We start from the raw sequence: 25444 nt of genomic DNA on the forward strand, positions 1-25444 counted from the left end.
GAGTGGAAGTAAAGATTGATGATTAGAAAAGATCAAGAAACTTAAGTCTAAGGACATTTATTTGTAAACTTTAGAATGTATTTTGAATCTTAAGAATTCTTGGAAGGTATGTTAAAAAGGCAGAATCTTAACTGTACTTGACAAATTAAGACCCTCTAGTTTTGGGGTAGTACCCAGGAATCTTCATTTTTAGCAAGAGCTTTGGGTGTGATTTAAATTACAGGGGTCTGGGTTCCCTGCCGTAAGATTGATTAATTGGTCCCTAGACATCTGTGTTTATATTGTCATTGAGTTAAAAAAAAAAAAAGTGTAACAACAGCAATGAGATCTCATCTAAGCAGTATTTTCTCAGAGGTGGGGAAGTGAGGAAAGAGAGCAGAATGGCCTGGGGAACTTATGTAAAAGGTAGATTCACAGGCCTCACTTCAGACATTAAAGTGTCTGAGGATGAGTTTCAGTGATCTGCATTTTTAATAAGCTCCCAGGTATTTGTCATGCCAAATGTGAGATCTCTGGTTTAAAGTCTTAGAAGTATTATCAACAGGATTTTGAACAACCCAGAATGTCTGCTGAACACAAGTAAACAAGAAAATTTACTGGCAGTTCAAGTTGGTTTCTTTTCTTTTCTTTTCTTTTTTGAGGTGATTTCTATGTCTATGTTAGTGATGGACCATAATTACAAAGATTTGTTCATTTTGCCCCACTCTCACCGCAAAACCAATGTTATTTAGGATGCATTTAGGACTCTAGAAAACCAAAACATAATGAGAACATTATTTTTGTTTAGTACTAAATGCTTTCTGATCTAACATGTTAGGGTCTTAGCCTGAATTTCAGGGGAGTAGAAATTGGGTAGTGGTAAAATAGAGTGAAGTAAACCTGGCAGAGATACTAAGAGTTTCTTCTGTTGGCACAAAAATGCCTTCAGGTTTGAGCTCTCAGGTACAGGTAAGAGTAAAAGGGGGCAGGGAGAAAGAAGGCACAAGAGTGTTTCCTCTCTCAAGTTATTCCGTGTTTTCAGTGACCCAGAAACTTGTCACCATCCTCAGGAACCTGTAACAGAATATCTTTTGTGTGCTGCTCCCAAAACGTTACTCTCCCTACTCCTATTGTTTTGCAAATGCAAAAGAAAATAGCACATTGCCCTACAGTCTAGTGGACAGTATCCTCTCTGTGAAATGGTTTTGTGTGTTTTTTTTTTGCTGGATTTGCATTTGAACAGATTTCCCCCTACCCAAGTTGCAATAAGGAAGAAAAAAGATACACTCATAATTATAAGACCTCCAATCCAGTTTATTTCATTTTTTAAAAAATTTCCTGCCAGTATGTTTTCATAGGCTCTTGGATACTATTGAATTAAAAGAAAAAATAAGGCACAGGAGTTTTTCAAACTCTCATGAATTACTTCTTGTTCCTGGTGACCCAGAACTTCTTGTCCCGTCCTCAGGAACCTGTAACAGAATATTCTCTGTATACCTCTTCCAAAACTGTACCCTCCCCATCCCCATTGTTTTGCAAATATGATAGACATCAAAGTACTGCTTTACAGTCAAGTGGACCAAATTCTATCTGTGACATATCCTGGCCCCTTAAAAGAATGGCTGGGTTTTTCTTAAATAATGAAAATGTAAAAATTTTGGAACGTAGTCAAAACTATTTCTTTTTTTTTTTTTTAATTTCCTTGTGGTCTGTATTTGAACATATACTGTTTTACATAAAATGGAAACATAGAATTTCCGATTTTACTTAAAGAAACAATTCCGTATTTCTAATTTTTTTCAGGTATAATTTACGTGATGGGATGATATTCCATCATGTTGATACACCATAATTTATGTAATGTTCACTTACTTTAGCAAATTTATGGAATTTTAATTTCTGTTTGAAAAATTAGGGTTAGAACAAGTGTTTCCTCTGAGTTAATTTTAGTATGTTAGCTAGATTAATTATATCATTTCTATAATTCCTCCTATTTTGTCCTAGACTCTTTCAGATCAGTTTTATCAGGTATAGTGTCACCAGAAGTATATTACCATGCCAATTTTATCAAAGTATTACTGGTATTGAGAATTTCAGCTTTTTCCCCCCTCAACTATCAAGCTATATAAACAAAAGTTTAATAGAAAGCAAAAACCACCCATTGTCTTACTACCTTAAGTAATATTTATTGAATGCTTGTTCTGGGACTGTATTAGGGATAATGCTAATTACTTGTAAGCTATTTATTTCATTTAATTTTATACAAATCCTATTAGGTAGATTCCATTATTGTCCCAATTTACAGGTGAGGAAACTGAAGCCTGAGTGACTTTAGAAGGACACCTAGTCCTAGCTGTTAGGTAGGCCAAGTCAGGATTTGAACCAAGGTCTTATTCCTTCTCTTGTTCTTAATCTTGCTTCACTTCATAGTGTATGTATTTTTAAAATATTCTTATAGATTTTCCATGTTTTATAGTTGTCATAGTTATTTTAATGACTATAATCTTTCATTGTGGTAAAATATCCACTTTATTAAATCATTATATTAATAATGAATATTTGGGCTCTCTAGGTTATTGCTATTACTAGATGATGCTTCACTTATTAGTCTGCATATTTACTTGTGTATTTGTGGAATTATTTATTTCAAATGAATCTCAAGAAGGGGATATATAGATCATTTTGATGTCCTACATGTACCTCTTATAACTTATATACCAGTTTTATTATAGTACCTTTTTGAATTTTGTAAGTAGCCTTAAAAAGCTATTTGGATTAATTGCTACAAAGAAGGTAATAAACATTCTTACTTGATTACATGTTAATATAATTTAATATTTCTGAGTTTTCTTTCACTCTTTTACCCTTATTGGCGACTCTGCCATAGCATTTTAAAATTACTTAACCATTCTAATTTCTTCTTCTTTAGTACATACATATCATGTAATAATATACTTTTAAAAATCAAGATGCAAAAGAAATCTAACGTAACTTCAAAATATATACAGAAAAGCCAAAAACAGAAATTATCTGTTTATTTCTGGGTAATTTAAATTTGTTAATTTGTATTCTTATTTTTTAAATTCTAATCCGAAATTTATTTTATAATCAGAAAATATTTATTTCTATTTTTTAAAGATTTTTATTAAAATATAGCTAACATACAATATTATATTAGTTTCAAGTATACGTCATAGTTATTCAGCAGTACCCACCTAGCATTATACAGAGTTATTACCACATTATTGATTATATTCCGTATGCTAAAGAAGTGATCACCATGATAAGTCCAGCGACTATCTGACATTGGAACCATGCTATCACAGTAATTTTGATCTTTTTCCCCCTTTTAAAATGTCTCAATTGGAATTGACATTCAATATTATTTTATATTATTTTCAAGTGTATAGCATAGTGGTTAGACATTTATATAATTTAGGAAGTGATCCCCCTGACTAGTACCACCTGGAACTATACATAGTTACTACCGTATTATTGATTGTATTCCCTATACTTTACAACCCTGTGACTATTTTGTAACTACCAACTTGTATTTCTTAATCCCTTCACCTGTTCCACCCTGCCCCCAATCCCCCCATCTACTACCCCAATAAATCTAGTACCCATTTGATACCATACCTAGTTATTACAATATTGTCTATATTCCTTATGCTGTACCCTACATCTCCACGACTGCTGCGTAACAACCAATTCGTACTTCTTAATCCCTTCCCTTTTTCACCTACCCCTCCAAATCCCCTCCCATCTGGCAACCATCAAAATATTTTCGTATCTATGGGTTTGTTCCTGTTTCATTTGTTATATTTTGTTTATTAGATTCCACTTATAAGTGAAATCATATGACACTTGTCTTTTGCTGTCTGACTTATTACTCTCAGCATAGTACCCTCTAGGTCCATATATGTTGTTACAGATGGCAAGATTTCCTTTTTTACATCTGAGTAATATTCCATTGTATATATGGTATGTACTGCCTCTTCTTTATTCATCCATTCAGGGACACCTAGGTTGCCTTCTTATTTTGGCTTATGTAAATAATGCTGCAGTGAACATATAGATGAGCATGTCCTCTCGAAGTAGCATTTTGGGTTTGTTTGGATAATTACCCAGAATTTGGCTTGCTAGGTCCTTCTTTCTCTCTTGTTACAGTCTTTGTTTTAAAATCTACTTTGTCTGGTATAAGTATTGTTACCCCAGCTTTTTTTGGTTTGTTTGTTTCCATTTTCATGAAATATTTTTTTCCATCCCTTTACTTTCAGTTTGTGTATGTCTTTAGATCTGAAGTGTGTCTCTTATAAGCAGCATATGTAGGGGTCTTGTTTTCTTATCCATTCAGCCCCCCCCTATCTTTTGATTGGATCATTTAATCCAGTTACATTGAAAGTAATTGTTGATAGGTGTGTAGTTATTGCCATTTTATTATTCATATTTTCAGGGTTTTTTTTGTGTTAAGTCTCTCTAAGATTCCTTGTAATACTGGTTTGGTGGTGATGAACTCCTTAAAGCTTTTTCTTGTCTGGGAAGCTCTTTATCTGTCCTTCGATTCTAAATGAAGGCTTTTCTGAGTAGAGTGATCTTGATTGTAGGTCCTTGCTTTTCATCACTTTGAATATTTCCTGCCAATCCCTTCTGGCCTGCAAAGTTTCCATTGAGAAACCAGCTGACAGTCTAATGGGAGCTCCCTTGTAGGTAACTTACTGCTTTTCTCTTGCTGCTTCTAGGATTCTCTCTTTGTCTTTAACCTTTGCCATTTTAATTAAATGTGTCTTGGTGTTGGCCCCTTTGGGTTCATCTTATTTGGAACTCTCTGTCCCAAACTTTCTGGGCTTGTTGTATCTATTTCTTTCGCCAGGTTAGGGAAATTGTCTGTCATTGTTTCTTTAAATAGGTTTCAATTCCTTGCTCTCTCTCTTCTCCTTCTGGTACCCCTATAATGCAAATGTTGGTACGCATGATGTTGTCTCTGAGGCCCCTTAAACTCTCCTCAGGTTTTTGGATTCGTTTTTCTTTTTGTTGTTCTCATTGGGTGTTCTCTGCTACCTTACCTTATACATTGCTGGTTCGATCCTCTGCTTCATCTTTTCTACCATTGATTACCTGTAATGTATTCTTCATTTCCATTATTGTATTCTTCATTTCTGACTGGTTCTTTTTTATGTTTTCTATCTCTATTTTTATATTTCTTATCTTTTCGTCAAAGTTCTCCCTGAAATCATTGAGCATTCTTATAACCAGTGTTTGGAACTCTGCATCTGGTAGATTAGTTGTCTCCATTTTGTTTAGTTCTTTTTTTGGAGCTTTGTTCTGTTCTTTTATTTGGGACATGTTTCTTTGTCTCCCTAGTTTGGCTGCGTTTCTGTGTGTGTTTCTATGTACTAGGTAGGGCTGCTATGTCTTCGGGTCTTAGTAGAATGGACTTATGTAGTAGGTGTGCCAAAGCAGACTGGGCTCAATGGCGCAGAGCCATGCACTCCAGGTGTGTCCCTTGTGTGTTGTGTGTGCCCTCCTCTTGTAGTTGAGCCTTGGTTGCTATTTGTACATCAGTGGGAGAGAATGACCCTTGGGTTCACTGGTTGTGAGGACTGGCTGAGACTACAGTGGAGGACTTGTGGTGCAGGGGCTGATCCTACAGAGCAGGGTCTGCCTCAGCAGGACTCTGGTGCCTGCCCAATCTGCCCGTTGGCTGTGTTGTTCTTAGAGATGGCTGGGTGATGCTCCAGCTCGTTTCGAAGCTGGCCACTGGGGGCACCAGTCCCAGGATCACCTTGGAGGGGATGCACTACAGGTCAAGTTCAGCCATAGCCCCTGCCCCACATGGAGCCACCTGGCAGGAGCCACAAAGAATCTGCAGATGGCTGCTGCCCATGTCATGCTTGGAAGTGCCTCGAGAGGCCAAGCTGCAAACCAAGGCCAGCTACCGCTAGTGCCGGGCTTGGGGCCGCTTAGCCAGAGGTACAGGGCATGCTCAAGCCAGATGCTGCTTGTCTGGGTTCCGCAAACCTTTGAAAGACCCTAGGAAAGTCTGCAGCATGAGCTAAACCAGGCGGTTTTTATGAAAAAGTCACTAGAAGTGGCTTGGGTGTGCCCGAAAGTTGGGCGGGGTGGGGTCTCGAATCACCAGGGTGTGGCAAACGAATGGCAGCTTGATGGACACTCAGATGTGGCGGCTGCCTGCGTCTGCACTCTGGGAAGGGGAAAGGCTCAACAAAGAAACAATGGCTTCCGAAATTTCCTCAGTCCAGGAGAAAGCTACCCCTCTAGCCCCCATCCCAAGCCAGACAACTCAGTTCCCCACCATATGTCTCTGCCACCTTTCCAGCTGCTGTCACAGTCCTGGAGTTCAGAGCCAGTGATTCTGTCAGTGAGTAAGTCCGTGGATGGTCCCTTTAAGAGGAGCGCCTGGGACTCCAGCCACCTTCATCTTACTCAGTCACAACCTCTGCTGTTTTTCACAAAAAGTCCCCAGAAATTATGGGGTCTTCTCTCCCCAGCACTGGAACCCTGGGTTTGGCAGGGGCTGGGATCCCTCTCTCCAGGCAAGGGGTGGGAAACCTCCAGCCGAGATATTCCTCCCAATTTTTAATGGTCACACGTGGGTGTGGGACCAGCTCATTCTGCATCTCTGCCCTTCCTACCAGTCGCAAGGTGTCTTCTGTATGTCCTTAGTTGTAGGGCTTCGATTCAGCAAGATTTTAGGCGATTCTTAATGACGATTGTTTTGTAGTTTAGTTGTAATTTTGATGGGTTCGTGAGAGAGGGTAAGCACAGCATTTACCTACTGCGCCATCTTGACTGGACCCCAAAAATATTTCTTTTTAAACACGACTAATAGAATGGATATACTTTATATTGAAATAAAATACACAAAAGCAAAGCTAAGGAATCAATTGTAAAGAAACAATCTCTGTCTCTGTCTCTCCAATGGAAATAAGATTTACTTAGGTGAAATAAATGACATAGCGTCCCAGTATTTTATTGTCACTTTTTCATTTACAGAGATGCTGTTCAGTTAAATGTGATTGCTACACGACAGCTTATTCTCCTTGCCCAACAAATGAAGAATCTGGAAGTGTTCATGCATGTGTCTACAGCATATGCCTACTGCAATCGAAAGCATATTGATGAAGTAGTCTACCCACCGCCTGTGGATCCCAAGAAACTGATTGACTCTTTAGAGTATGTTTGTTTGAAATTTACATATGTTTGCTTTGATGCTAAAACTTTAGATCCAAGTTTATCTATTTATATGTATCTCTTGGTCTATTTCAGTTTCTCTCTTCTCCACCCACACATATGTATACATTTATCTCTTCTTCAAAAAAATTATTCTTTATCTACTGTGTTTTTTTATTGTCTAGATTTATATCTAAATGACTGTTGGTGAAGTCAGTTGGGAGCTTTCACTTTCGACCAAGTGTGATGGTTGGAAAGCCTCTGAACCACTCATCCATGATATTAGGGCCTCTAATAAGTATGAGAGCTTACTGAGACATTCTTAGGATAATTACCTAGTTTCTGTTTTCTGACTCCATTCTTAGATGGTCCCAAATATCTACCTCATTTTGCTTACAGGTTAGTCAGCAGAAGTTTTTAATAACTCTGGGAAAAGCTGAGTGGAAGTTAACGAAGCTTTTTACTTTTTCTCTTATTCGTAGTTGATATTTCCAAACATTTAAGTTACTGAGAAAGAGCGTGTAACCTTCTAATTTTATATTAGTATCTTCTTTCCTTGCTTACAATGAAATCTACCTAACATAATTTTAGGATAACTCGTAGATTGGATCTGTAAACTCATTCCAGTGATAAGGCTTCCTGGCTAAGTCCGCAGTTTAGCCAGCATGTTGTTTTTCTTTTAATGTAGCAACTCTCTTTCTCATTTTTCAAAACCGGTCTCCACTGTGGAGTTTTTCTTAAGTTTAGTAGCCACTGCCCTTCAATTTCATTATTATTCTTTCCTTCCACACACAAAAGTGCTTCCAGAAGAAACTTTATTTTGATAGTCTCCATTTTATGCTTCCTTCTCAGTATGACTATCATTAGAGTGTGACGGTGTATTGAGTATACAAGTACTATACTACGCACAGTATTATAGGCAATAAGGGAAAAGTGTCTGAAAACAAGTACATAACATTGGAATCAGATATTTAGACTGGGAAAGACCATAGATATATCACCTACTATATCACGCTCCTTTTACAGATTATCAGAGTAGACTTTTTCTTCAGAGACACTGAGAAAACTGGAGGAATTTTATGACTTCATAGTAGGTTGATAATTGAATTTGTATAGCATGGTTCAATTTATTTTTATAGTTTACCCTACTTTTTGTTAGTCTTGCTAGTGAGAGCATACAGTTTTCAGTGCTTCACCTTAAATATTGAAATTATTAAACCTTTTATATTGTAAATCTGTGTTCATTTCAATTGTATATAATTAACATGTTACGCTGTTAGGTGGTTATATGCTGATCTATAATTCCTAATCTGAAACCCTTGAGGCCAGGTGTATTTTGGAATTTATTTGGACTTTCGAAAGAATATAACCTATATACTATATAATATGAAATAATTTCAGTTAGATCTGAGGTAGCACCCCTGATCAAACACATATGAAGTGGTATTTTAAAAAATCATAAATCATTTCAGATTAGCTTTTGTTACATACCATATGATTTATGAAGGAACTCTAGGTTTTCAGACCTTTTTGGATATAGATATTGGGCATAAGAGATGTGGACTTGTAATCAATGTCTGATGAAAGTAAGACTAGCATCCACATTTTTAGTAAAAGTTGTGAAATCATGTCAGTCAGAGCAACAGATATCTTTGAATATGCAAGCTAAGTGGTTTTTCATTTTATAGTAAAACATCTGAAAATATTTTTGCATGCAATTTCTTTGTTTACCAGGTGGATGGATGATGGCCTAGTAAATGATATCACCCCCAAATTGATAGGAGACAGACCTAATACATACATATACACGAAAGCATTGGCAGAATATGTTGTACAACAAGAAGGAGCAAAGCTAAATGTGGCCATTGTAAGGCCATCGATTGTTGGTGCCAGTTGGAAAGAACCTTTTCCGGTAAGTTGTTAGAAATCTCTAAATAATTGAAATTGAAAATGTAAGTCATAGCTCTCTTGAGGAGTTGGCAGCTGTTTGATTTGAGAGCACGTTTTATTCACGTGGCTTAGTATGGCAAAGCTGTTTCTGTTCATAGAAAGAGACACTTTTTTGGTACTTTTACTTCTGATGTAATGCTGTGTGTATAGAAATGCAGATCAACATTTAAAAATCTTATTGAAAATTAAATCAAAGACACTAATGTTGTCTTGAGTCAAAGGAGACCATGAGCTATGTGTTTTCTTTGTGATTGATGAGCTTGGACTTTTGACAAATAAACATTTGTTGGCTTTTAAATTTATTTGCTGATTAGTTTCTCTTGCAACAGAGTGGAAGGGAATAGAGACGAGAATATTCAAGATCCTACTTTATTTCATTTGATTTTTAGTACCAAAAAGTAGCAGGCCTTCCAAAAGATGGATTCTTCCCTATAGAGATCACAAGCTAAGAAAGATAAAGATTTCTATGATAATTTGCTATAGAAAAGCAGGTCATTATGGTATTTGGGAATCCCTGGAATAAGAGAAAACATAGATATAAACTAACAGATAAATTGATTTAGGTACAACCTAGGTCTCTATAATGGTAGCATTTCTTGTTGCTTTGAGATTGTTTTATTTTCCCTCTGTTTTATTCAGTAATTTTGAGGATAATTTACCATTTCTCCCTGATCTCAGGATACTGCATCAGTTAAATAGCATAAAATCAAACTTGAACAGGCTTAATTTAGCAAAAATATTCGACAGATATGCATTCCTTTTTATAAAATTCTCATTTCAGAGTTAATGGAAGAATAGGTAACACCTTGAAAATGATTTTACTTAGACACTTGCAATCCCAGAGGAAGACTGCTTTAATGTAGGACGGGGAAAAATATTCTGGTCTGAATCTAAGTCTAACTTTGCATTTTTAGAAGAGAACTACCAAGTATATAGGTGGAACTGTAGATTTCAAATAACAAATCTCTAGTTTCATAATATTTATAAGCTTCCTATTTTTTTTTTTTTTTTTGTATTAGGGATGGATTGATAACTTTAATGGACCAAGTGGTCTCTTTATTGCGGTAAGTAAACCTTTTGATATATTTAATATTCTGTATTTTTTTTTCTGTTTTCTGTATTTATATGTATATGTGGACTCTGGCTTATAGATCTTAAAGTGTTGTTTTTAATTTTAACAAAGGCAGGGAAAGGAATTCTTCGAACAATGCGTGCCTCCAACAATGCCCTTGCAGATCTTGTTCCTGTAGATGTAGTTGTCAACACGAGTCTTGCGGCAGCCTGGTATTCCGGAATTAATAGGTATATGAGGTGACAGTGTTGCTTGCTACATATATATAGTAACTGAGAATGGAAAACAGAACTATGACTAATGTTAATCCCTCAGTCTTGATATTCCCATGTCAATGTATGTATATGTATGTGTATATATATATGCATATATATATATATATATATATATATATATATATATATATATGCATTATCACTTCCAACTGCAAGAGTTGGCTTATCACAGACAATAATAGCAAGTGGTTCCATTAGCAGTAATTAAGAATTAATATATTAATTCTCATGTACTACCTGCAGGATGGACAAGTTCATTAGAGATTAAAAATGAACTCCCTCCACCCCTGATGATTTTTTTAATCCGTACTAAAATTTGCTATAAACTCAACATAAAGAACTGAAAATTCAGAGAATAGCTTACATATATCAAACATGTTACAGTAGAGCAGCTTTAATCAACTCATGGGCCTCCTTTTAAAAGGGAGTATTTACAGGTGACACAAACTTTAGGCTCAGTAACTTTTGTTTTCTAATTAATAAAACTGCCCTTATTTTTGAAGTCAGTATTTTTTATATCTTAAAAAAGCTGGGATATGATTATATGAATATATGGTTTCTGCGAAAAGGGAATTCAGTCTATAATATTTTCAACTAGAACATCAGAAAATGAGAAGGAGATAGGAAAAACTGGGATTATTTGTCGTTCTTCTTACATTTAAAAACAACAGATATTCCTGCTAATACAAGGAAGTAAAATATAAAAACACAAAATTTGTATTTTTTTAATAATATTGTTGGTAGGGGAAGTGGAAGGGTAATTATAGTCATTAATAGACACAAAAATTGATCTTATAAGCATAATTTAAAAAATAATGTAGAAAAGGTACCCATCCTCATTTTTGCCTACTTGAATATCATATAAGATTTAGATTGAACAAGTTAGGCCTCTTTTTATATTTCATTGCTTTGATCTTTGTTTTGCAGACCAAGGAACATCATGGTGTATAATTGCACAACAGGCAGCACTAATCCTTTCCACTGGGGTGAAGTTGGTATGATTTTACCTGTGTTTTTGAATGTTAGAATAAATCTTAACTTAAAATGTTCTTTGAGTTATGTCAGAATAATCCATGAGAAATTAAGGCCACTGAATTACCAGTTTATTCTTATTTTAATTGCCATCTTAAGAATATCTACCTGCCTTGTGGTCCTTAATAATGTTTTGTAAGTTTAAAAATATCCTGCTATATATCTCCTTCCCATCCCACCCTTGTCTGATCCTTACTCTTTTTCTGCTGCCATTTGCAGCAGCCCTCATAGATACCTGTGGCATGGAAACAGTGCTTTTTTTCTTTCATGGGCACTCTCAATGCTAATGTTGCCTATCCATAGGCAATAGCACTTCCAACTACAAGAGTTGGTATATCACAGGAGATAGGTAGTGGTTCAAAGAGTAATAAATGAAGGAGTTAGCAAGTAGGGTACATTTTGTTAGAATATTTTCCATTATATTTATTAATCTATATAAATTGACAAATTCATAGCAGGTAGTGTATATGCTTTGTTACGTGTTCTAAAATGGGAATACTGTAACTTAAAGCCTCTTAAAATTGAATCATGTTTAAGTTGTTGGTTGATGCTTTCAAATTTAAAGTAAAATACCGTGTTTCCCCGAAAATAAGACCTAGCTGGACCATCAGCTCTAATGCGTCTTTTGGAGCAAAAATTAGTATAAGACCCAGTATTATATTAAATTATATTATATTATATTATATTATATTATATTATATTATATTATACCCGGTATTATATTATACCCGGTCTTATATTAAAATAAGACCAGGTCTTACATTAATTTTTGCTCGAAAAGACGCATTAGAGCTGATGGTCTAAGTTTTATTTTCGGGGAAACACAGTATATATGGCATTGATTTATTAATAGGTCTTAATTTACCTCTAACTGAACGATTTTTGTTACCTTTGTAGAACAATTTTGATTTTAAAGTAAATCTTTTATGTCATTCGTCTACAGTTTTTCTATAGCTTTTTTATTTCAATTTAAAGATTGACCATTAGAGCATATAAGAAAAAAAAATCTAGGGTGATTTTAATTTTATGATAATTATATTTAAATAGTATTCTTTTAATAATTTTAAAACACTTCAAATGAGAGGTATTTTTTGTAATCTTTTTTTGTATTATAAAGTTCAGTAAAAATTAAGTTGAGCATTATTTTTTAGTGAGTGTCTCAATATACATTTCCACTAAAGTATTAACATAGATGATAATAGATTTGATTGTGTCGACATTGCATAACCTAAATAAATTATAGTAGAAGTTAATTTGGGGTTGTTTTAAGCTGCTGATGTATGTTGATTTGAGCATCTTAATTATTCACAAGCAAAGGATGATGACTTTCCTTTTCTTTTTTAAGTAAGTACAGTAATAAGAATCTGGAAAGAGGAACAGAAAGAAAGAAGCTATCGTGAGAGGTGAAATATAGAAAGTGACATTGTAAACTGACATAGGTAAAACATTAAAAGGATTTTTAAGAGTGAATTTTAGCAAAAATTCATTCACCTAAATAAAATTCATAAATAGTGGCAGTTTTAAAACCACTTGAGTTCAGCAGTCTAACACCCATATTCTCTTAGCTACTATAGAGAGTAGAACAGTTTGTTTTTTAAATGAACGAACTCTTGACATTTTGGTAAAATGCTTTGTAAAAACATGATTTTTTTTTTCAAAACTTCATTACATGGTTATTATCAAAGCTGTTACACAACTTTTCTTCTTCAGAATACCATGTAATTTCCACTTTCAAGAGGAATCCTCTCGAACAGGCCTTCAGACGGCCCAATGTAAATCTAACCTCCAATCACCTTTTATATCATTACTGGATTGCTGTAAGCCATAAGGCCCCAGCATTCCTGTATGATATCTACCTCAGGATGACTGGAAGAAGCCCAAGGTAATGGTGACTAGCTCTGTCTTATCTGTTCCTCTGACTGTTAAACAGCCCGTGCTTACACTAAAATGCCTATTAACTCTTTATTTGTTTATGCTTATGATAAGGCTTAATGGCCTTTTGTGAATGAGAAGACTCTTGAATTTAAGACTTTGTCAGAAAAGCAAAGGTAGTGTTACAATTCACTCTAATTTATTCTAAAGTTTGGATAATAAATTATTGTCATGTGCTGAATTCTAGGTCTAACTTTAGGTATTTTTTCTGAATAACAAATAACATTCAAAATGCTTTGACGCTTATTTTTCCTACAGGATATTATCTAAATCATTCCTTCAAGATGAATCCTTTAAATCAAGTATTCAGGCGCCCCAATGTTAAGTTGTATTCCAACAACTTATTGCTTCATTATTGGAAGGGTGTCAGACATACAGTACCTGCATTATTGCTCGATCTTGCACTCAGGTTGACAGGTCAGGAACCGTGGTAAGAAGAATAGCAGTAAATACACTCTGTATTGGTAAGGTGGTGGAAGCTTGCTGGACAGAGGAGAAGTCGCTAGCATGAGCTTTATCCTTAGAATACTAACCTGATTAATCACAATCACAGTCAGGATGCTAAGACATTTCTTATCAATTAGGGATATTTGGGGAGACTGACTGGATCTTATCGTATTGGGCCATTGATCCTCCAAAATCCCATAATATAGGAAATGTCTAACATCAAGATTGTCATTGTTATTATAAGCTGAAGTAGAGCCCTTCTCTTCCTCTTAAAAACATAGAGTAGCTTTATAGGGGTTTAAAGTTAAAATGTTTTGCTTTAAGTAGATTATTCAGTTTTGTATGAAAAAACATAGAATGCTTCTAGAAAATTAATGGCTTGAATTATCTCAGTTGCCCATTCAGCTTATAATATGGTAATTACAGTTTTTGACTAATTTTCCAGGTTGAGAGTATTTTTTTTTAAAGTTAATAACAAATGGAAAACTTTGTTTTCTTATAGTTGTTACAGCCTTTTTTCTTTTATCTTTTCTTTTTTTTTGAAACCCACGAACTTAAAGTCTTTCTGTCTTTACCACAATTATAGTGAAATGTATTATAAAAATACTTACTTTTTTAACTACATTGGCATTACAGTGGAGCCTTTGATTGGAGAGTTCAGGATTTGACTATTTATGTATAAAGAAGATGCTGATTCCAGAACTTCCATCAACTGCTCAAAAAGTAAAAGTGAGGTATCTGCCAGTTATAGTGTATCAGGATCTGAGTTACTTGTAGGGATTTTCTGTGGATTCATTTGTCCATTATGTTGCTAAATCTATATGTTATGTATTGAAATATGTGAGAGGTGTTGAATTGAACAACTTCAGAATAGGTAAAGAACTGCTTAATGGAAAAAAGATCCAAAATACATCAAAGGTATTTTCATGTTTTCTAGAATGATCTGAAAAGTGCAGTATTTGTCATTGGCAGCATTCTTTTGTGGCTAAAACAGATGTAAATTTATGAGTGATGGCATTGTATGCTTTCTTGATATTAATAAAGTTGTTGCAAGTTAGAACAGAAAAGTCAACACTAGATCAAAAAAGTAAAATGTGTTAAATATATCACAATGCAAAGGGGGCTTAGTAAACTTAAAAAATGAGTGAATAACCCATGTTTATTAAATTATACTAGGTGTTGCTACATAACAAGTCATCTCAAATTTAGTGACTCAAAACAGCAGTCATTTTATTATTTGTTTCAATTTATTATTTCTGTCAGGATCAGGAATTTGGGAAGGAATCAACTGGGCAGTTTTGGCTTGGAGATCTTTCATGTGGTTGTTGTCTGATGGAGCTGACAGGGATGCATGCAGTGGAACAGCTAGTATCACTGTCTCTTCATATAGTGTCAGGATCTCATATAGTCTGTTTGCAAGGACTAGTGGGAGCCTTAGGAGAATTGGACTGCTTACATGAAAACTGTAGGCTTCAAGGTGAAGCATTTCAGCAGACAAAGTGGAAGCTACACACATTTTGTGACCTACCTAGGAAAATCATGCAGCACTACTTCAGCCTCATTCTTTTAGTCACAAGTGAGTCACAAGTCCTCCAAGATTCATGGAAAGGAGATGTGGAGGAGTCACAAGTCCTCCAAGATTCATGGAAAGGAGATGTGGAGATTGGTCAAGATCGTGTATATGAACAAATGAGATGAAAAGTATTGTTGCAGCCATTTTTGGGAAGTGTAGTTTGCTACAGGCAGCCTCCTGGCCACAACAATTTATATTTCTTCTACTTGGAAAATACACTTGTTTCTTCCCCCATGACCCCTCTGACATCAGCTTGAAGACAGTGTTTCGTCAGCTACATCTGGTGTAATTGCAAATGAGGCTCTTTAGAAATGGTTTTGCAGGTATATTTCCTTAAGTATTGGTCTGAAAACCTGTGAACTGAAACAACAAGTTACCTGCTGCCTACACGTCCAATATATAATGGTGAGACAAGCATAGGAAAATGACTTCAGCCAGTCTTGTGCAAAAAGAAGAGAAAATAGGAGGCACACAGCAATCACTGGTCCATAACAGTGTGAAATTCCAGCAGGGTATGTGTTGATGGTTTCTTATTTAGGGCTCAGTCCTACTCTCTGGGAGTTCCCGAAGGCTCTTGGTGGCTGCCTTGTGAGTCATTCTTCTTTTTCCATTAAAAAATGGCCCGTGTTTGCAACTAAATAGCTTTCTTAACCTACTTCCTGCCCATAGAAGGTTGGGAGTCCCTGGGGGGAATCACCTACTATAAAAGGGCTATATGGTTTCTGTTGCAGCTACTAAACTCTGCTGTCAATTGTAGCCTCCACCATGCAACTACCCAACTCTGTATCCATAAATAGTATGTAAATGAATAAGCATGACTGTGTTCCAATAAAACTTTATTTACAAAAACAGGTAGATTTGTCCCTTAGACTCTGGTTTGCTAGCACTTGTTTGATCCAAAGGCCACTTTTCATTTTATACTGTCTCTGTCCCTTCAAGTACAAACTGATATGATTCCTTTTAAAACTGGATTTTCTGTGTATCTATTTTAAGACAATCTACTCCATTAGACCAAAGCCATACCAAAGATCTCTTTGAGATATGCCCTTCTCTGTCTTGGGTTCCTTATGAGGTTGCTATGAGACAACATCCTTAGATCTTAGAGCCTAGCCTCTTAGGTCCTTAAACTCAACTCTTAGGTCCTGCCTCTTGGGTTTCTATGAGACATTTCTTTACGAATCAAGCCTTTTGTTTGAAAGGTTCTATTTAGGTATGTTGAACAAACTCAAAAAGTCTGGACGCTTTGGTTAGAAATAAATGATAAAGATTTATTCAAAGGTTTTTGGGGTTTGCAAATCAGAAACACAACTAGGCGATACCCAGAGTGTTCTGAAGAAGAAAGTTGAATTCTTATAGTAAAAAGTACATGGTTAAGAAGAATCAGTCCTGCATTTTTAGCCCTAGGATTGGTCCAGGAGAGTTATTAGTCAGATGTCAGTCAGTCTGGATGATGAATGCCAGGTGATCTGGAGAATGGGTGCCAGGATGTCTGGTCATATCTGGTGGTCTGGATAATAGATGTCAGGTGGAGGATGTTAGGTGGTCTGGATCTGTGAGTCTTTGGGAGAGTAATCAGGGTTATCTGAAGGTCTGGTGTATGTCCAGGTATTGACATACAATGAAGTGATACATATCCAGGCATTGACACAGGACTGGAAAGTTCAGAGGTTTAAGTTCCAAAGCCAGTTAAAACAAGAATAGAATTGTTTTCTCTAATTTAGCAGCTTGACTATAGTGACTCTATTTCATTTCTTCACTCTGTTCCTCAGGTACTACCTTAGATCTTTCTGAGGTCTTAACAAAATATCTGACATCAAAATTCTGGATTTGACCTGTGCTCAGAACCTGTTTTTTAAAGAATTCCTCCCTGGAATTTTACATTTCCTCTAAATTCCACTCAAAGAAATAGTTCATTTTTCAAAGATCACCTTATTTGTCTTTGAGGAAATCTTGGCTAGATCATCAAGTTTATTAGGTACAGTTTCTGTTTTCCATATTACTACTGGTGACAGTTTTGTTCTTCCAACTCACAACAATATTTTTCTCACTTTCCTTTAAGGCCTCACCAGCATTCATTAAAGCCCTTTAAGGCTTCACTCAGATTCTTTTCTTGGTCCTTCATGTTTCACCAATGGTCACCTCAGAGACCTTTTAGATTCTGTCTACCATGTGACCCGAAAAGCAAATACTACATGTTTCAGGTTTTTATTATAGCAGCCCCACACTGGCCAGTACCAAAATCTGTTCCCATTACCTGTGCTGCGTGGCAAATCCCCTCAAACTTAGTATCTTAAAACAACATTTTTTTTATTTTTATCGCCTATGAGTTTTGTGGGTCAGGAATTCTAGAAGGATTTGGCTACATGGTCCTGTCTCAGAGTCTTTCAAATGGTAGCTGTCAGATAGGGACTGGAGCAGGTCACCGTGGAGTAAGTGGTAAAGGAGAGGAAGGGTGCAGAGCAGCTGAGGTGGCCGGGTGTCTTTCTCTTGTCCTGTAGTCTCTCAGAGCCTCTCCATGTGGTCTCTCCACATAGACCAGTTTGGGCTTCCTCACAGCATGACAGCCTCAGGGGAAGTGGTACAGCATACATGGTAACTGAAGGCTTCAAGGGCAAGTATTCTAGCGAGCCAGGCAGAAAGCTCTGTCACCTTTTCTTATCTACCTTTGAAAATCACAGGGTCATTTCCACCTCATCTATTGGGTATAAGTTACCTTCACCTCTTGATGGGAAGATAGTCAAGGTGACATTATAGGTGAGCATGTAGGATGGGAGATGATATTGCAGCCACCTTTGGAAATTAAAATCTGCTCCAAATAGGAAACATCAAGTAAAGAATCTTATTATCTGAGGTTTGTCTTGTGTGAGGCTATGTATTAAATCAGGAATGATCTGACCTCTGGGAATTTTAAAGTCTAAAAACAGTAAGAAACAAAGTTTCTTTTTTTTGTTTGTTTGTTTTTTATTTAGGCACTTTTATAAATGTTAAATATGAAGTCTTATAATTTATATTATTTAATTTGTTCAGACATTTACTGAGCCAATCACTGGGCTTTATACCTTATATTGAGGCCTCAATGTAGTGCCTACTTCTACATTAAACTAATGTCAATTATGTCATTCATGGTGTACATTTTACTCATTCACATCATTCTGAGTGTCAGCTAGATAAAAGTCTGATTTGCTTTATATCTTGACATAATTATAAAAAGTACACCTCATGCATCATATGGATTCCTGGTTAATAGCCATTAGGACTGGGATACGTGTTTTACATTATACAAGCAGTATAAATTGTTCACTGTAGCTCTTGAAATGTAGTAGATATTTCATCACTTTTTAAAATGACATTAAAAAATAGTTACATGGTCTTGTCTTTTGGTTATTTAGCTTAACTTCTCTGAACCTGATATTTTTTAATCTGCGTGGTTCTCTACACCTCGGGACATTTGACAATATTTGGAGATATTTTTAGCCATCACAACTGGGGGAGGGGTGCTACTGGATCTAGTTGGTAGAGGCCAGAGATGCTGCCAGGCATCTTAAAATGCACAGGATAGCACCCCACCACAAAGAGTTATCTGGCCCAAAATGTCTGTAGTGCTGAGGTTGAGAAACCCTGTACTAGATGATTGTTAAGATCTTGCCCTACTGTAAAGGATTGTGATTGATTATTTTTTGTGCATTGCCATAATAAAGGGTAAATAAATACTCAGAACATGCATGGCAGTGTAGTCCCAGGCATTTGCTTTTATGTCATGTCTCACCAAAGAGTGATGGTCCAAAGTTTTAAGTTTCTTTTTATCTCCCAGAGGTTTGATAAATACTCTATGAACTTTACTCATAGATGACCTTTCAGATTTCCTTTTCTCACTCCAGTTTTTATTGTAATTATTTTTGAATGGCTGAATCAGTGATAGAGTTTAGGGTAATTTTAAATTACTTGAATGAATCTGAGGATAAGACTAGGTGAGAATTACCAGTGAAAAAGGAGTTAGGAAGAAAAACTTTTTAATAAGATGTATGTTGGAAAACCATATTAACCAAATACGTGTATGTGTTGTGATTCAAATATACTATACTGGCTGTGATAGTCAATATTGATTTAATTACAAATTTGTCCCTTTTTTTTTTTTAAGGAAAAAGTGTTTAATCTCTTTTCTAAAAGCAGCATGTATTGTTTGTTTTTTTCCCAAGTGCTTTTGAGCTGTGTGAACTATTTTCGTCCAAATATAGCCTTTGATGCCCAATAATTTTTTTCGTGTTTAATGAAGGTTTTATTTTGTAATTGTTTTCTTGCATGAACTGCAGTTGTTTTTTTTTTTTTTACAAAGTCAGTATTATCTCATTTTCTCTCAGTATTCTGGATTCAGGGTTTCTTTCTAAATGTATGTGTCATCAGAATTGCTTAGCTAACTATGTTACTGTTTTGATTTTTCCTCCCTCGCATTTCTAATGTTCTAATTTTTCCCCATTTCTAAAGCGCCTGATTTGGGGACTCCCTAAATTTCATATAATGCTAATCATTGTGGGAATATAAATTGAGTTCTTTTAAAGTATCTCTCCAAAAATTATTTTTTTTGTTTATCGGAGGTTAGGAATTTTGGGTGTGTTTTGTATCAAAAAGTTCTTTCTTCCCTTTCCCTATTTATTATCGGTGATTATTTTATAGATGTTACTGCTCGGATTAATGTTATGATATCAATGACTTAACAGTGAGCCAGCCATGATACATAAAGTGGCAAATTTAAAGATTAAGACCCCTTACCCTTTTAAAAAGAAAATTTCAAACTCCTTTATTTCTATAAGGATGGATACTAGGGATTTGGGGAGATGAGTGAATATCTATTTCAGAAAGTTTTCAGCATGAGTCATTGATTTCATGGCACATCCAGATGATCAAGAGCAGTACCTGTCAGTGTTAAAGAGAAAGTTATTTAAAAAATATAGAGAGAGTTGACTAAATGGCAAATGAATATTTCTGTGTAATGTAATACAACATGTTTTGAATTCAGAGGAAATATTAGTAAATGCAGCTGAACTAAAATGTGGTTTACGGAACAAAAAGGGAATTCTAATTGAATCCATTTATTGCTTAGTATTTATTATATGTAGAAAATTCGACCTTAAAGTATTGTATTTCCTTTGAAAATTAATTTCATACATCAGCAGAACTCTATTTAGATAATATTAAATGCATTTGCTGCTGCTTACAATTTTTTTTTTCGTTTTGGATTTATGAAATATCCTTCCAAGATGCAGAAATATTCTTATTAGACCTGCTGGTTTGGTACACTTATTGAATTACGCATTATAATTTTACTGTTAATGTCTCAGTATAGAAACTGATACCCTGGGTGGTGGTGAGATTTTTCCTAATCTATGCAAAATATAAATCTGTCATTTTCTTATAACAGGATGATGAAAACAATAACTCGTCTTCACAGAGCTATGATGTTTCTTGAATATTTCACAAGTAATTCTTGGGTTTGGAATACTGATAATGTCAATATGTTAATGAACCAACTAAATCCTGAAGATAAAAAGGCAAGTATTTTCTGTTTTATATTAGTAAATAAGTAGCATACTAATTAGACAACCATAGCAACCTGAAAAATAATTGGATATTTTCCACAACCATTATGCAGCAAGAAAGTTATTGATGTATTTATAGTCTCTCATTAAAGCTTGAATCATAATTGTTGGTGATGAAATAAAATTGCTTTACCTTAGAATTTACAATGTAAGAATTTGTGAAGCAGATATTTTTAAAATATAATTGAAATGTTGATTCTCTTTTTTCTTTTAATGTCAGTTTCAAAGAGAACTTTGATTTCTTTATGCATTTTCCCCCTAATTACTTTGTTTTCTGAGTTTTGAAAAACCTTTTCTCAGAAATTGTTTTTCATATACTTTTTGTTGTTCCACATTTTTCCCTCTGTTAGTTTGAAACAAACTCTTTGAGTTCTTTTTGAGGTTACCTTAGGTATTTTAACATGCATACCTAATAAAGTCTAAATTACAATTTCTATAGTCTCTTCCTCAAGGACATTCAGGACCTTAAAATGTTTTAGCTGTGATTACCAACCACCCCCACTAACTTACATGGTTAATACATTGCTTTAGTTTTCTATTTAAACCTCTTAAGTAGAAATGATTATTTTGTTCAGTTTTATTTAAATGTAGCTATATATTTACCAATGTCTTTGCTATCAGATCCTCTCTTTGGATCATTGTCTTTCCACCTGAAATATATCCAGAATACTAGAATATGATTTAGTATGGGGTCTATTAGTAGTGAACTCTAGGTTTTTGATTGTCTGACATGTCTTTATTTCACCCTTGTTTCTGTAACATGATTTCAGCACATTAACGGTAACTTTCTTTTCATGTGTTTCTTATGTTGTTGCTTTTGAAAAGTCTAATTTGCTGCTGTTTTACAGGTGATATGTTACTCCTAGCTTCTTCTCAAGAGTTTTTCTCTGTGTTTGGTGTTCTGCAGTTTCACTATGAATGTGGGTGTAATTTTGAAAAGTTTATCCTGTTTCGGTTGGGCTTCCTGGATCTGAAGTTTTATGTCTTTTAGCAGTTCAGAAAAATACTTAGCCATTGTTTCTTCAAATATTGCCTCTTCACCGTTCTTATCTTCTTGTGAAATTTTAGTATATGTTAGATCATTCTCTCCTCCAGGTCTTTTAACTTTAATTTCATATTTTGTATCTCTGTTTCTGGCCTGAAATCTAGATAATTTATTAAAGTTTTATGGCACTCTGTTAGCTGTGTCTAAACCACCCAATTGAATTTTTGGTTTCAGTCATTATATTTTCATTTTTAGTTCAATTTATTTTTCAGATCTTACGGACATTTCTTAATTAAGCAATCTTTAGAATTTTTTACTTGAAACAGGTTAAACGTAATCGTTTTAAATTCTGTTTCTGATCATTCAAACTTCTGCAGACTGTTCAGATCTGATCTGTCGATTAAGCTGGGTTTCTGTTTAGGCTGGCACCTTGTTTCTGTTTTTTATTGGTGTTTGATTGTAAATTCACATTCCTTGAGGATTTCTGTGGGAATTTTTTTCCCCCTTTTTCTGTCTCCCCCGCCCAACTCTAGTTCAAGCCGTTGTTTCTCAGTCTAGTTGTGTAGGACACAGCTCCCTGGCCCATGCTGGTGTTATGAGCCTTGTGCTCCCCCCCGGCGGAAGTAGTCAGTCCCCGGTCGTCAGTTGGCCGCCCACAGCAGCTTTCGCCGGCTACTGGCCACTCACGCTAGCCACCGGCCGCTACTGGCAGCACACAGAAGCCCACGGCAGCTCACACCGACCTCCAGTTGCTCACGGCAGCCCAGCTCCAGGGAGAGCCATTGTTCATAATCTTAGCTGTAGAGGGCCCAGCTCACTGGCCCATGTGGGAATCGAACCGGCAACCTCGGCATTAGGAGCATAGCACTTCAACCACCTGAGCCACCAGGCCGGCCCTGTGGGAATTTTTTTGAAGCCTATATTGAAATTGCAATTTCCCAGTAAGGATTTACCTTTGCTTCCACCAATAGCCTAGTGGACTATTAGCATTAACTAGCTGTCATTAACAAGCCAGAACCACTTTAAAATATCTGATTAGGTTTCTAGCATAACTCAGGTAAATACAGGACTTAAATAGACTATTGGGCTGGTTAATGCATGATTAGTTTCTCAAAGGTGATTTTTTTCCCCACCTTCCCAGAACCAGCTTCCTCTCTCTTCCTAGTTCTTCCAAAAAAAAATTTAATAATATGTTATTTAACACAGTATATCCAAAATAACATATAATAACAATTTTAAAAGTTATTTAAAGTTTAAAAAGTTTTTCAAAGGCTATTTTACTTTTTATTTTTCATACTGAGCCATCGAAAACCTGTGTGCATTTTGCACTCCAACTGACTCCAGCATATGTCAGTTCAGGCTAGCCACATTTCAGGTGTTCTCAAGGTGCATGTGGCTTGTGGCTACCATATTGGATTGTGCAGCTTTAGTCCATTCTGTTGGTTTTGCATGACAGAAGTGCTCAAGTGTGCTGTTTCTCTGCCCACTTCTATGTGTGGTAGGTTTATGTCTTTTTCATCCTTGCTCTGAGGATAAAACTTCTTGGATTCTTATGTTTTTGAAGGAATGTTCTCTAAGGATATAGAACACTTCTGAACTTATGGGCCCACAGGCTTTATAGCCATTTTTCCTCTCTGCCTTTAACCTTCAAAGCAGATGGTCTAAGTTAGCAGGGTCCTGCAGATAATCTCAGGCTGAAAGATTTATGGCTTCTGCTGATTCCATACTTTCCTCCACCCCACCTTCGCCCTCCCACCCCGCATCCCAAAGCATACTACATATTGCTCAATGGATTATTAGAAAATGAGCACCCACGTGAAGAAATAGAAATTACCTCCAGAAGATTTCCGCATAACCCCTTTCAAATCACTACCTCTTCTCTCCTAACTCTATCTTGAGTTCTAACACTAAATGTTAGTTTTACCCATTTTTGACTTTGCACAAATGATATGATGTGACAGTAGTTTTTTTTTTACTTTTTGTTTATAAACATTTGAGTTATTTCCAGTTTTTGGTTATTGGGAATAATTCTTCTATGAACCATGTACACACATTTGTGTAGGATATATATCTAGAAATAGAATAGCTGAGTCCAAGGGTATTCGTATGTTCAATTTAGTAGCTAACGCCAAAAGTTTTCCAAAGGGGGTGTATCTACTTACATTCCAGTGGCAGCATATGAGAGTTCCAGTTAATCTTCATCCTCCTTAACATTTGGCATTTTAATTTTCATTTTTAATTTGAGCCACTTTGGTGGGTGTGTAGTGGTATTTCAGTGTAATTTAGTATGCATTTCATATTACATAAAAAAAACCTTATGTAGAAATGGCCAAAAATGTCAATACTAGAGAGACAGCTTACAGAAAAACAATTCTTAAGTGATTCTTAACCATTTGAAAAGATACTCAACTTCACTCAGAAAAAAATGGAAATACAAATTAAGACTGAGATATTTACTACTTATTAGATTTGCAAAAATGCAAACTCAACATATTCTGGTGAGGCCTTGAGCAAATGGGCATTTCATATATTGCTGGTAGAAATCTATCTTTCTCCATCCTTTTATTTTCCACTTTTCTGTTTCATCTTTCAAATATTTCTCTTATAAATAGCATAAGGATTTTTTTTTCAGTCTGACGATTTTTGACCCTTAATTGGAGGGTTTAATTCATAATATAATTCCTGATAATTTTGGATTTAAATCTGACTCTTAGTCCTTTCTATTTGTCTTACCTGTTTTAAGTTCTTTTTCTTTCTTGCTTTTTTTGAGGTTATTTTTACAATTTTGTATTTTACCATTTGTATTAGTTACATGGAAATATATTATTTTTCAGTTGTTTTAGTAGATTACTCTGGAGATTACAGCATCCTTAATTTATCAAGGTCTAATGTAATACTGATAATTCCACCTGTTCTCAGATAATGCAAAGACTAATACCTATCTGCTATTGTTAACATATTTTAATTCTATATATGTGTTATAAGCCTCATAACCATTCTTTCTTTTTTATAACCTTTATCTTAATTGCACTCTATGTGATAAGTATTCATATAGATTTACCAGCATAATTGTCCTTTTATTGTTCTTTATTTTTTTTTTTCATCTGAGACTTTAGTCTGGAATCATTTTCATTATGCCTAAAGAATGCCCTTTAGTGCACTTCCTCTAAGTATGAGTTTTCTGCTCATGTCAGATTGTTTCAGTTTTTATTCTTCTGGAAACATCTTTATTTTTCAAGGACACATACTGGTATCGAATTCTATGTCAGCAGTTTTCTTTGAGCACTTGGAAAGCATCTTTGGTTTCCCATTGCTTCTTCCCAAGTCAACTGTCAGTTGTTTTTTTTTTTTGAAGTAATCTATATGGTGTTCTGACATCTTTAAAATTTTTCTCCTTGACTTTCAACAGTT

The 25444-nt window shown here is 35.3% G+C and overlaps 1 protein-coding gene across 10 annotated transcripts in view; it reads left to right on the top strand.

Moving 5' to 3' along the window:
- The window catches only part of FAR1 (fatty acyl-CoA reductase 1), a 63159-nt gene that overhangs the window by 32305 nt on the left and 5410 nt on the right, over positions 1–25444 (top strand). For 9 of the 10 annotated variants that reach the window (XM_019754476.2, XM_074336031.1, XM_019754481.2 and 6 more), the window contains 7 exons: positions 6997–7176; positions 8908–9085; positions 10143–10187; positions 10307–10425; positions 11398–11465; positions 13213–13384; positions 20871–21000. In XM_019754476.2, coding sequence (XP_019610035.1) covers positions 6997–7176; positions 8908–9085; positions 10143–10187; positions 10307–10425; positions 11398–11465; positions 13213–13384; positions 20871–21000 — 892 coding nt within the window. Of the gene's footprint in view, positions 1–6996; positions 7177–8907; positions 9086–10142; positions 10188–10306; positions 10426–11397; positions 11466–13212; positions 13385–13692; positions 13865–20870; positions 21001–25444 lie in introns of all 10 variants that reach the window. The other variant, XM_019754474.2, reaches the window with a different exon arrangement.

This window comes from Rhinolophus sinicus, linkage group LG06, assembly GCF_036562045.2.
Source record: "Rhinolophus sinicus isolate RSC01 linkage group LG06, ASM3656204v1, whole genome shotgun sequence".
Taxonomy (NCBI): domain Eukaryota; kingdom Metazoa; phylum Chordata; class Mammalia; order Chiroptera; family Rhinolophidae; genus Rhinolophus; species Rhinolophus sinicus.